We start from the raw sequence: 13,352 nt of genomic DNA, 5'->3' as shown, positions 1-13,352 counted from the left end.
CAAAGTAAGTTGACTGACTTCTGGCAATAAATTTTCGTTCTGCTGGCCATATCACTGTTTTTATGTCTCGTACTCGCGGCAACGAAATCCTCGCGAAAACGAATTTTTCCGGTTTCCCCGGCGATTTCGTTATTGCGGGTTTCGACTGTATCACTGTTTTTATGGCTCGTACTCGCGGCAACGAAATTCTCGCGAAAACGAATTTTTCCGGTTTCCCGGCGATTTCGTTATTGCGGGTTTCGAGTGTATGTGATTATTTCATTACAACCCAATTATGTCGCCCACATCATATTTATGAGAACTTCTGATAATTCAAACTTCTTATCCAAATATTTATTAAAAAAGGCATTTTTGCATTTGTATGGAAGCTGATGTCTTCTCTTAATTTAATAAATCTTTGGTCAGCAAGCCAACGTTTCTAACTAAAAAACTTTCACCTGACCAGATGAGGTTTTCTCAAACCTTAGATTTCACACTGTTAGATTTGGTAATGCAATTGACCTTGAGCACTTTGTACTTAGCACTTTGTACTTTGTTCCTTTTTTTGCACATTCTTTTTTAGCTTGAGAATTATAGAGGTAAGCGTAGTGAATGTATATGGCCTGAACTGAGCAAACAGAGCACGTTCGAAATGGAAAGACAAGGTCACGTTCCGGCAACTGCAGCAGGGTGCTGTGTTCTTGGTGCCGAGTTGTCATAGCACTGAATTCAATTGGGTTTTGTTGGGGACTGCTGTGCGAGACCTAGGACTGCAAGAACGAGTTGAACCTGAAGGGTGAGGGGGAAGGGAAGAGAAATATCGCGATGGGAACCAGGCGACTGTTCTCGATTGCTTGCCTTTCACTTTTGTGTAGTCAGTTTCGTTGCACCCACTGTTATGTCAGCCACGATACATGAGGTGCCATGGCACTGCTTGAAAAGAATGGTACCAGGCCTAATTTGACTAATAGGGCAGTTTTTGAAGGGGTCTTTTGAAACTTGAACTTAATAAACAAACTGCTGTTCCTTTTTTTTTTTTTTTCCCTTTTCACTGAAAGAGGTTGCAATTGACATTGGCTGACTATACTCTGGTACAAGTTAACGACAGCAATAGCTAATGTATTGTGTCACTGCCAAACCGATGGACTCACGACATCAGTGTGCGCGAGTTTTGAAAGTAGATCGCGCTCAATGGGTGACATTCTATGCTTTTTCGCATAGCTTGTTTGTCGTCAGTGTAGTAATTGATAAGCAGATTAAACCCATATAAATCACGGAAACGACTCAGTGTTGCATTCAAAATGCTCATAGGAACGCACAATTTCTGCTGCGTGGAGTAACAGGTGGCTGCAGTGATGGGACATCGGGCCAATTTCTGTTGTCATCCTTTCAAGTTTTACTCGAGTATACTTAAAATTATGCACTAAGCACTCTTTGCAAGGGTAGTTAGAAAGTCGTTCCTCAGAAACTCAGTGTTGTTTGTACTTCACTTAGCGCTGAAAGGTAGGTTGCAATTGACATGGTCCACTAGTTAACTCTTTAAGCACTAAGGCACGGAGCTGCTTTCATTGTTGTGTCGTGAACTATGGCCTCGCTCTTGCACCTGGTTGTTTGAGCAGTGCTGGCAGCCTGTCTGGCCGACCTGATCATTGTTTCAACGAGCTGTACCGTTCCCCCCCCTCCCCCCCACCGCAGTTGGTGAACAACTACGTCCTGAGTCGAGAGGGGGGCAACCTGAGCACGGTGGCATGTCGCCTGCTGCTGGACATCCTTCCCGGACTGGAAACCTCCGTCGTCTTTCAGGTACTGTGAAAGAAGGAAAGAAACACGCAAGCCCACTCGTCGGGGCAGGGGGTGGAGGGGTGACCGAAAACTAGAAACGTGTGCGAGGGGGGTCACTGAGGAAGCCCTCATTCACACAGCCGTCGCCTTCTCCATTACGGCACTGTCACGTCAAAAAAAAACCACGACGGAGACGTAAACGGAGTAGCGTTTGTACTGGGGCTCTCTGACGTCAGAGTACAGGGTCGTCTGCCTAGTAATCAGTTTGGCCTAGAATTGAGCGTGCTTCATCTGAAAAGTTAAGAAAAGGGGTTAAATTTTTACGTGTGCTCACTTTTCGCTAAATTTAACAGTAAAAATTTGTTTTCTGATTGGCTGGTTTACCATGGGGCTTGGTGCCGTCGCGTTGACGGAACGGAAACGTAGAGCTCGGCCTCCCGTCACCGTCGCACCGTTTTCGGCGAGAAATCGCCCGAGAAAGCGTCGTCCATAGCGGAAGATGGTGACATGACGGGGTAAATAACGGCTGTGTGAATGTGAGCTAAGACATCCTCCTCGTTTGTTACGGTGACCGTCACCTTGCCTTGCAAGGGATCTTCGTGGAAGACATCATCATCGAGAGTGCTCAAGGTGCTTCTGCGGGTGAATCTGAAGTGTGGAAGCTGTTCCTCTTTGGGCAGGAGGTCATCCTCACTTTTTGACGAGGGAATTTTTTTCTTTGCCACTTCTCCTTTTAGCATTTCGATGGCTACAACCTGGCACTGTACACGAGTCACCTTGTTTATCTTCTAAACCATGTTCATTTACTCTACCTTCCCGATTTTAGTTGCACTTCGCACCGCTGTTATTGAGGACAGTCGGCGCTCGTTACAGCAGATCCGGCAACAACGGACTTCCGGTTACAAAAGACTGTTTCTGTTGGTTTGTTTGGTCCCCGTGCATTTTAAGTGGTGTCCACTCCGCTCATATCGGCCCCGGCTATAGCGGACTGTTGGCTACAGCAGACTAAATTTTTAATTGAAAGTTGTTCTGACTAAATGTTAGTACCGTATTTACACGATTGTAGGTCGACCCTTTTTTTCAAATTTGACAATCCAATGTTGGGGGGTCGACTTAGAATCGAAGTCGAACCGTCTACCGCTAGTAGCGGCAAGAGAAACGAGAAATCGGGGGTGCTACGAGGTGGGGACAGCTTTGCACCCTCGTTCCCGTGGTTATGGTCTACAGTGTGAACCGCATGGGGCGTTTTCTGCTCGCGGAAATGTGCCGCGCTGACGCTGCCGCGAATTTCACCCGCATGCTGCGCGCTACGCGATCGGCGGCGGCAACATGGCGGCGCCACCAGCCGCGAAGAGGTGCGCGTAGCTCCAGCGACCGCTTTTAACCGCTCTTTAAGATATCACTGAAGGCACAAACGAAGACGTTTGTGCATGAAAGGAGCTGATAATGTGGTCCAAAACGGCGTTAGGGACAGCGCCAATCAAATATCCGCCACCGTGGTAAGCCTAAACATCGGCGGCGCCAGCCGGCTAAGGCAAGTCGTCAGGCTGCTCCCACTGCCGCGCTTGTCACGCGTCATACCGAGGTAGAACGGTAGAACTTCAAAGCAGCAGAAGCTGCCGCGCGCGCGGAAGCGTCGACGCTGGCGTGAGAAAGTTGCCCGCGCAATGCCGACGCGATGGTGGGAGGTTAGTAAATCGCGCGCGGCCGCTTCCATCAGTCGCCATGTTGTTTGTTTTGTTATCGCGTGGCTGTGGCCGCTGCCGCTTGCTTCGATGGTTGACATCTCACCGCGGGTGTGCTCTTCCCGGGTGTGCTCTTCCGGGTGCTTTTACAAAAGCTTTTCTTTTTTAACATCTACCACGCATACCGCGAGCGCACGGCTCTTGTGGGAGCATCGATCATTGATGGTAGGGTAGAAACGCCGTGTGGGTTGACGGTAGAGCTTCTCTTTGTGATACGATTTTCTAGGCGGCGCTTGCATTTTTTTTTTTTTTTTTGAGAGATGCAATTTTGTGGGGGTCGACCTACATTCGAGTCGACTTACAATCGTGTAAATACGGTAGTAGACTTCCTCAGTGCCGGAACCCGATATGCTTTTTCCTTGTTTATTTTGGTGAGAAAACTGCTATGTCTGGCAGCATTGTTGGCATGGAACGGATCGTTAGCGCAGCCGAGCCAAAGCCAGTTCCGGTGGCCTTTTTTTATTTCACTGTTGGATAAACTAACATAATTAACGCTCTCAAACATGGCAAAAAAACAGGTCAACATCGCCAGAAGTTTGGGCCTGTCTAAGCAGTCGGTCCGCTCTACTGTGAAGAACAAGGATGCTGCCGAAAAACACGGCGCTTTTGAATAGGCTAAGTGCCGCACCCGGATGTCGAGTCTGCCCTTGTCACAGTCTTTTAAGTAGTAAAGAAGTCAGGTTCAGGGGAGTTCAGCATTTATTATTCCCGCGCATGTACCTTTCCTGTTCGGTTCGATGAAAAAGGTAAGAAATGCCTCAAGCAGAGGCACACGGTTCCCGTCCATTGTGTGCAATCTGCCGCGGGCTGTGCGCAGCTTCAACTGGTCTAACTTCCGATTTCAGAGCTGTCCTTCATCAGATTATTTCGCATCGGCGGTTTCAGTGACCAGACTAAGATCATTAAAAATGCGGAAGCTGCCTTAAGGGGGGACACTGGTCTTGAGGACCGAAAATTTGCCAAAAAAGCAATTTTCTGTATTAATTTTATTTGCAGTCTACAGGTCCCAAAGGATGTACCTGCAAAATATCATAGCTGTATCATAAGTATTCACAAAGCTGTCGCCCTTTGAAGTCGCCTAAATGACCATTTTCACCTATGTTTGCAAACTTCGTGCCCTGTTTTCTCGGAACCAATTTTTTTCTTACATGGTCAGCTGTCAGGTACAATATCTTGGGATATACTGGTTCGATTTACATCATTTTTGCTGCATTCGAAAGCTTGTGAGCTGAACAGTGCAATAAAACCACAAAAGTACAGATATTCTTTTTGCTGGCACAAGATTTTATGCAGGTAGTTTTACAAAAACATTGTAAATTGATGACCTGACATTTACGAATTTCACAGCGTTTACAGAAACCATGCTAAAATTACTGAAGTGGTATAGTTGCACTCCCTGGTCCTTCCAGAGCACAAAGAGATAAAAGCTATTTGAATATTTCATAGGTACATAATGAAAAAATTGCCCGAAACGGAGCGACATAACATGTTGCATAACTCTGACCTTGCACTGCATAGGCGAAAACTGACCGCATATTTGTGCTCAGGATGTTGAAATACACTCAGTGTGTAAATCTCAAGTACATAGGTTAAAAAATAACAAAAATGTCCTCAAGAGCAGTGTCCCCCCTTAAGTTATGGCAACGTCGCGCAGCGGTCCGAATCGTTTGGTGAACAGTTTCGGGTGAACCTGCCTTATCACAAAGGGCTTGAAAAGAGCCTGGCTGATTCTGCTGGCAATGACTGATATTTATAGCTGGTTAGTAATTGTTCCTAGTTACATTGTTGCTTTATTTTGTCAGCTTAGCGTGCGTCTCTACGCACTCGACTGCATGTGCTAGGCTTTTTTCAAGTGCTGGTGCTAAGCTTCAAAAACAGCGTTGGGTGATTCTTTGCCCCGCGGGAACGCTGTGTAAAGATGCTGCAGGCGTCTAGAAAGAACGAACTGTCAGCAGAATCTACAGTGGAATCTCGGTCATACGAATCTCAAGGGGCGGCAAAAATATTCGTATCACCCGAAAATTCGTATCATCAGAAAACGAGAAAAAATGGAAATGTGCTGAGCATGCGACAGGCGGCGGCAATATGGCGTCGGCTCTTGCCGCGAAGAGGTGCAGGTAGCTTCAGCAACCGCTTCTAACCTTTTGTTAAAACGGAGCTCAAGGTGTAAATTAAATTGCTCATGCGGGAAAGGAGCTGACAGTATGGAAGAAGCACTATAAAATGTCATCTACGCGAAATATCCATTGCGGAGGTGGCCCAGCCAGCGGCTGCTAGCGCTCAGAAATTGCCGCAATCACAATGAGGCGCGCGTCTCCCCATTGGCGCGTTAGCGGTAACCGAGGCAGAGGCTGGCGTCTGCGTGCCGGGCTGAATCGTCAGCGCTGGCGTCAAAAGAACGCGCGCTCATTGCCGACGCGACGGGCGCACACGAACAGCGTGAACCGCATGCGATTCGGGCGCGTCGGCGTTTGCGCGCGCGTTCTTTTGACGCCCGCGTCGACGATTTCGCCCCCACGTCAGATTCTACCTCGCTCGTAAAATCACGTAAAATGACGCGCGACGCGCGCGGTAGTGGGAGGAGCCTGCCGACTTGCGCCAATGGGGAGGCACGCTCTTCATGGCGGCAGTTTGAAAGCGCTCCGGACAGCCCGCTGGCTCCGCCGGAGATGTTTAGGCTTACAACGGTGGCGGATATTTGATAGGCGCGGACGATGCTTTACAGTGTCGTTTTCGGACACATTATCAGCTCCCTTACTTCATAAGCAACTTCTTTTGCTCCTTAAAGAGCGGTCAGAAGCGGTCGGTCGAGCTACCCGTACTACATCGCGGCCGTTGACGCCGCCATGTTGCCGCGGCTAACCGCGCCGCGCGCCGCATGCGGGTGGAAGGTGGTATTCGCGGTGGCGTCAGCGCGCCTGTGGCGTGCGCGGCGCGTTTTCGTGAGCAGAAAACGCTCAATGCGGTTCACGCTTAATGATTTTGTGCCTGCGTGTGACCAAGGCCACACGGCCGCACAAACACTCCCGCCTCCCGTCCACGCCGCAGTCATCTGCTCGCGGCTCGCGCGTTCGTATCACCCGCACCGGGTGATAAATGCGAACGGATCATCCGAATTTTTTTACATTGCGCACAATGCATTTTGGCCGGAGAATTTTGAAAATTTGTATCACACCGAAATTCGTATCAACCGAATTCGTATCACCGAGATTCCACTATGAAATACTGGTCAAAGTTTCATATAGACCCCACCCGTGGTCAGGTACTGCATACTTTGTATACAGCGGACATTTTTTTCTGGATTAAGAGTGTCCGTTGTAACGGGCATAGACTGTGGTTCATTTTACTAATATAACGCCAATAATAATTGTCCAGTGTTTTGATTTCTTCCTTAACTGGATTGAGTGAACCTGTTGAGTGAGCCGCACTTGCTTGTATTCACTGGTGAGGCGCGCATGCAGGCAGCCGTGTGAGTGCGCCGTCACTCGTTATGTCGGGCTCCGCGGGATGATGGCACTTGTCCATGCTAAGCACATGACTGTGTTGCACGTTAACAAACTCTACCTCACCGAACGCAAAGTATTGCCTCGAGTCCATTGTGAATGCGATTAATAACATGTATGTTGACATCGCCGTTGAGAATCAGGTTGAAAACAAAGCAGACGACGCACGCCAGTGTTTTTTTTGGCATGCGGTCGCAGTGACCCAAGCCGCGCCATGTCCGTGGCGCATCGGCCATGTCTGTGGCCGTTTCCAGTGTTGCCAAGCGAAGAAATTGACAGCTAAACTTTTCAACGAATGTCACCTATAGCGGCTCTTCCACACGGGTAGGGTAGTGCATCCGGAACATGCAGAGCAGTGTTTGTTCCAGGACACGGAGGGCCTGGTCCAGCGGCTGCTCCAGTGGGCCGAGTCGGAGAACACGCCGCCCCTGCTCCAGTCGTACGCCACGGGACTGCTGGCGGCCGCCATGGAGGTGCAGGACATTGCGGCCAACTTCCGCGAGGCCAACGCCCGGCTGGTGCCGGCCATGCTGCGCCGACTCTGGGAACTTGCACAGGCAAGGGGGCCGGGACAGTGTCATCCTTCGCGACTTGGCGGTTTGCGGGCTGTTGCCGCGAGTGGGGTCGTTTTGAACAGCATCGAGGGGCAGGGGAACTGTGAAAGCACGCGTACTGCTAGTGCTGCCGTTGTCTTTGCGAACACACATGTTGTGGCAGCAAGGGTGCGGACGTGTACGTCGGGAATCTTAACGGGGCAGGCTGGTCTTAGAGCTATTTTTTTTTTATTTACTAACCAATTTTAATGAATTTGCACAGTAATATGGAGTTTTTTGTGCTGGTTTCAAATCTGCTATTATATTCTGTGCAAGTTAATTTTTTTAGATAATAATGATTAATTGCCATTATGTTGGATCACAATTACAAAATAATCACGCCATACAGAATGGTGATTATTTCATTGCTAGGCAGACAAATGACTAAAGAATACATTGAAAGAACTTCTTTGATTGAGCTATTTCTGGTGATTTTGCAACACACACTGAACTCCACTCCTCTTGTGCTCTGCCAGAAATGGCTCACAGGTGGCGTCAATTGAACGCAATAATAATTTTCCAAAGGCTCCATTTGAAAAATTTGTTTCCAACATTGTATTCTCCACACATTTAGGTATCAGAAGCAAAAAGAATTACAGCTGTACCTGCTCTGGGTGCTGAGATATCCGTGGGCAAAATGCTAGCTTAGTGTTGCAAGGAAAGTGCCGTTTCACCATCGAATTTTCACCATCGCCATCATGTACTCCGTCGTCAGCGAGAAACATCTTTCGTCCTCCGCCACAGGTGACGCCGGAAGAAGTGACGTGCCGTCCCCCGGAGCGGCCCTTTTCGCACCTGAATGGGACGGGCGGCGGCGGCAGCACCAGCAACGGCATGCAGGAGCCGTCCACACCGCAGCAGCAGGGCTCGCTGTCGCAGGTGGCGCCCCGCAAGAGCCCCTCCGAGACGCCCCTGGTCAGCGAGTGCTCCAACAGCAGCTGGGCCGAGCTGGAACCCCTCATGATTGGCTCGCACCAGGTGAGGGGGACGAGGACGGAGGCTGCTTGGTCGGAGAAGACTAACACCGTCTGGACAATGCCATTGACATACCGTATTTACTCGCGTAATGAACCCGCTTCTTTTGCAGAAAATTCGGCATGAATTCGGCGGGAGGGTTCATTGTGCGGGAAAAAAATTTCAACAGATTTTTAAAAGTTGGAATTTCATACAATAAAGTTGCCAAGAGAAGTACTGTCGGAGCCTTACCATTTTCGTAAAAACACGTAGGCAATTATGCAATGAAATTTATATCTTATTTGCAACTCGCCATCGTCCCCCTTCGCCAGGGAGCTTCCCTTCTCACTGAAGTCGCTTGCGGCCGCACATTTGTTGTCGGCCCACAGTGCACAGTCTTCTGTGTTGTCAAGGCACTCTAAAATTTCTTTTCCAACACGGGAAAACTTCCCTTCTTTGGGCCTACAAAACACACGGTGACCCCTGTTTACAACCCGAAAACCTCTCGTTTTCGCCCCTAGCCTAGGTCAACACTGAAGTGCCACACAGCCATGCCATTTTCATGTGCATCCCATGCTCCACCACCTTAAAACATCGCGAACCAGGAGCATAACAAAATGTTGGAACACAGCTGAACAGCAAAACCACGGTGTGTTATGGCAAAGTCGCATAACAGCAAGAGCAGAGGAGTGTGGAGTATGTTTAGTGCTTTGCTCGTATGCCGCAACATTTTTATGGAGCAAGAAGGCTTGTTTTGCATTCAACAGGTGGTGCACCGCAAGCGTGCAATTTTTAAATAGTAAGCCGCGACATTCGCGCACACGTGTCCGGCTACTTTAGAGATTTGTTTTTGTTGGAATGCATTTTTAGCATTTCTGCGCGTACTGTAGCGTGGTATCAAGTAACTGCGATCACCTACAGCATCAGCAACCATGCTGAAATAAAAACATATTCCCGCTGCATTTTTTTATTCAAAGGGACAAAAAAGTAAATTCTCAACAAGAAAATGGGGGGAGGGTTCATTACGCGAGTAAATACGGTATATATCTCTGTTGGAAAAGCAATCCTCCTCCGTTAAGAGTGACTCCTGCAGTCGTGGCATTGCACTGTTTCAATGTTTTCAGAACAAACCTGTAAAAAGGTCACCTTTGAGACATTTTGGGGAAGAATGCCGCGGGAAAGGGGACAAAGAAAGGATGAAGTTGCCGTGTACGATAGAATGGATTTGTAGTTCATCCTTGCCTTTGTGCTGTTTATTGTTCAAGTGTTGCAACCTAGCCAGCGAGCTTAGTTCATATGTTATGAATGCCGCCACATTAAGATGAGACAAATGTGAACGCTCTTTTCTGATTGGCTGATTCGGGGCAAAATGGAAAGTTGCCGATAAGAACAAGCTTTCGGAAAGGCACTTGCACCCAGGTGGACTCATGAGTCGTGTCCTTAGTGGCACGTTATTGCAAGACCGGGGTGAAGCACCTTGGCCTTTTTGGTCCGGGGGTCGTCATTTGAGGACAAAAAGAAAACTGCTCGTTTTCTGGGAAAAGGGTTCTTCAAGGATTCCTGTGGCGATAGACATCGTCATTGTTGCTTTTTTGTGGGGCTGCACAGCATAAAAAGCTCCAGTAGACACAGGGTATGATGACAGGGCTTTGGTAAGGGAACTGAAATCCCAGTTTGTCAAAATGTCTACCAGCTTCATTCATTGAGTCTTGGGGAGTTGAAGCTTTTAAGTCGAAAGGGGAAAATTTGATTCTTACCCGTGAGAAAATTTCTAATTGTCTAATAACCCAATTAGTTATCATACCTGTAACTTTACAAATACTTGGGCTATCAGCATAATTTTTATTTCCCTGCTTCTGAGGTCCAAAACTGTATGAAAATAGGCAGATAGAAAATTCAAGCTTGAAATAAAAGTTCCAGGGCTGATGCGGTTAAACTTAGCAGTGTCTTTATGTTTTCTCACTTTTCTTGGCTGTGATCTGCTTGCTGGCTGCTACACAGTTTGTAGTGAATTTCCAAGGCGTGTCTTCAGTTTTCAAAGGAACAGTAAGGGACCGTAGTTTGCCTCCCAGTGGTGGTGTGTTCAGAGCTTGTGACGCAGCCAAGACAGGTAATACTGAACTGAGGGGGCCAGACTTCCATCCAGGATTGAATTGCGCTGAACTTGAGGCTCTATAGGGTAGTAAGAGATTGGTGCCGAAATTATCTGCACGCAACAACTGTTGGTGGCTATTCTTTGCTTGCTTATGCTTCAAAGCAGAGCTGGGGGGTTGGTTTACATTCATCTTTAAAAAGGCGCAAAAAAAGAAAAGGCATGGATGACAGTTGAAGCATCATTGTCACCTTGTTTGTTTGTCCCTCAACCATCATGCACGTCTTTTTTGTGTGTGTGTGTGTGTGCGCGTGCGTGCGTGCGCCTTTTCAAAGATGATGGATCATGTCTGTATCAAGAACTGGGTTTTATCCACAGCCCTCCATCACTGTGTCCACAAAGCAGGCTTTGAAAGAGGTGTGACTTCCTTAAGGGGGCACACTGGTCTTAAAACATCCAATTTTCAAGTAAACTTTGTAAAACTTGTCCGTCTTGTTGCCTTTTTCCCAGTGATTTCAAATGTGCCATTAATTTTTCCATTGGTCAACTAGTCCCAAGGTCATTAGAGAATTAGCCATTTTTGGTCAAACAATAGACAAAAACATTGTTAGTCATAAAACTGTAACCTTTATATTTTCCAATTGTGAACCCCGGTGAATGCGATAATCGAAGCAGTTTTTTTATGCATCGCCTGGAACTAATTTTACAGCTCATTAAACTTCAGTGTTTGAAAGGGGCACTCAAAATGGCTCCTTGCCACTGGTGCCACCAAAGTTTAATGAGCGGTAAAATTAGTTTCAAGCGGCGCATCAAAAAACTGCTTTGATTATTGCACTCACCGGGGTTCATAGTTTTGGGAAATATGAAGATTAGTTTCATGATCAACACTGTTTTGTCTATTGTTGGACCAAAAATGGTTATCTCTAATAGCCTTGGGAACTAACTGACCAACTGAAAAAATAATGGCATATTTGAAATCAGTGGGGAAAAAAAGCAGCACGACTGACAAGTTTCACAAAGTTTTTACTTGAAAATTACAAGTTGTTTTAAGACCAGTGTCCCCCCTTAATCCTAACCTAACCTAGCCCAACTAATCAGCCTCCTTGGTGTGTTGCGGGTGTCCCTGCGCAGGTGTTCCCCCTGACGGTGGAGATGCAGCAGAGGCTGATCCTGCAGTACCTGACGCCGCTGGGCGAGTACCAGGAGCTGCTGGGTGCGGTGCTGGAGGCCAAGACGCTGCACCTGCTCCTGCACTACGCCAACCTCAAGGAGAACCGGGACGTCCGCCTCGCCTTCGAGGCACTCAAGGTGGGCTCCTCATAGCTGCCGCAGATTGTGCCCAAACTTATTCCCGAATCTCTTACCCGATTTGAGTGGTTGGGAGCCAAAGTGGAAAGTGTTGCTGCATGAGCCTTTCTTCGTAGCGTGATTTTCCTTCTGCTGAGTGCAAGGAGTTTGCACCTTGCCATGGAGGAGGTATTTATGGTGGGTGGGTGTGTCATCGTATGCACACAAATCTCGTTATAACAAAGTTGAAGGGGACCTGTACTTACCGTGTAATGCGGAATATAGGTCGAGGCGGAATATAGGTCAACCCCCTTACCTTGTAGCCGGAAAATGCAAAAAAAAAAATTTGGTTCCAACCATTGTTTTATTGAGACTATAACTTGTTTCGTCTCAGATTACTCATTTAAAACTGTCTGAGGTATCGTCGGACGACTACTTCTGGCTCGCTGTCGCCCACACAGCCGGTCGTCCTCGGTGCAGTCCAAGGAATTGCTTATGCAGCACTTATTAAACACTCGCAAGACCATGTGATCGTGAAGCGAGCGCAAAGCATGGGACACTCGTGTGCAGTCCGTAGCGACAGCCAGTCTGTGCAGGCGGTCAGCAAACATCTTGGGGTATCCATGCGTAGAGACATTGCACGACGCTAGCGGACAAAATTTGCCCCTTTGTACAGCAGCACAGGTGCACAGAGCAGCGCCCATGAAGCGAGGTCTTTCGAGCTTTGCATACCGAGAGCTGCCCCTTCAGCTAATGCCGCTAGCAACACTTCTTTTGGTGATACCGAACCGGCGCAAGGCGGACACGTCATTGGCCTTGGAAAACCCCCAACTTTTCTTTTAAATGCTGCTGTGAACTGGAACCAAGTGCCTAAACTCATTTTGAGCAAGAAGAAAATAGCACGCACACATTCGCCGACAGCAAGAGAAGCAACAAAACAAAGATGGCGTCGCGTCCGATTGATGGTGGTGGCGATGTGGCCTTTGGGGTTTGGATGGGCTCGATGGGCTGCCCAGACGCCAGATGACAACTCCCAAATGACTGCAATATAGGTCGAGGGGTGACTTTTCGGCAAATTTTTCTGTAAAAAATCTCAACCTATATTCCGCATTATACAGTATTTCATTATATCCAATGTATGCTCAGTTCGGTGCACAACGATAAGCATGTAAAGAAGAAAACCGCCTCACGGCCCACTGTACTGCTACGCAACCACGCATGTGACGGTAGTCGAATAGAAGACAAATATTTTGCTTGCTCAGTGTGCCCACTTCCTATTTCGTTCTCCGCTAGACATAGCTGGAGAAGAGTCTGCGATGCGCCTTTGTTTCGGACATCGCAAGCGACAACTTCCCTTTCAGTGGTGGCCACCACTTTGATGCCGTTTTCGCCGTCGCCATGGGCGCCTAAGAAATGA

General features: G+C 47.9%; 1 protein-coding gene across 1 annotated transcript in view; it reads left to right on the top strand.

Moving 5' to 3' along the window:
- Mahj (LisH and WD40 domain-containing protein mahjong) overlaps window positions 1-13,352 on the top strand; it is an 83,242-nt gene that overhangs the window by 14,366 nt on the left and 55,524 nt on the right. The window contains exons 5-8 of the mRNA XM_077690285.1: window positions 1,675-1,782; window positions 7,378-7,566; window positions 8,347-8,580; window positions 11,780-11,956. Of these exons, the coding sequence (XP_077546411.1) occupies window positions 1,675-1,782; window positions 7,378-7,566; window positions 8,347-8,580; window positions 11,780-11,956 (708 nt within the window). The remainder of the gene's footprint in view (window positions 1-1,674; window positions 1,783-7,377; window positions 7,567-8,346; window positions 8,581-11,779; window positions 11,957-13,352) is intronic.

The sequence above is a fragment of the Haemaphysalis longicornis genome, unplaced genomic scaffold (genome assembly GCF_048455015.1).
Source record: "Haemaphysalis longicornis isolate Haplotype H1 unplaced genomic scaffold, Haemaphysalis longicornis Haplotype H1 scaffold_10, whole genome shotgun sequence".
Classification (NCBI taxonomy): domain Eukaryota; kingdom Metazoa; phylum Arthropoda; class Arachnida; order Ixodida; family Ixodidae; genus Haemaphysalis; species Haemaphysalis longicornis.
This window is presented reverse-complemented; position numbering and strand designations above follow the sequence as displayed.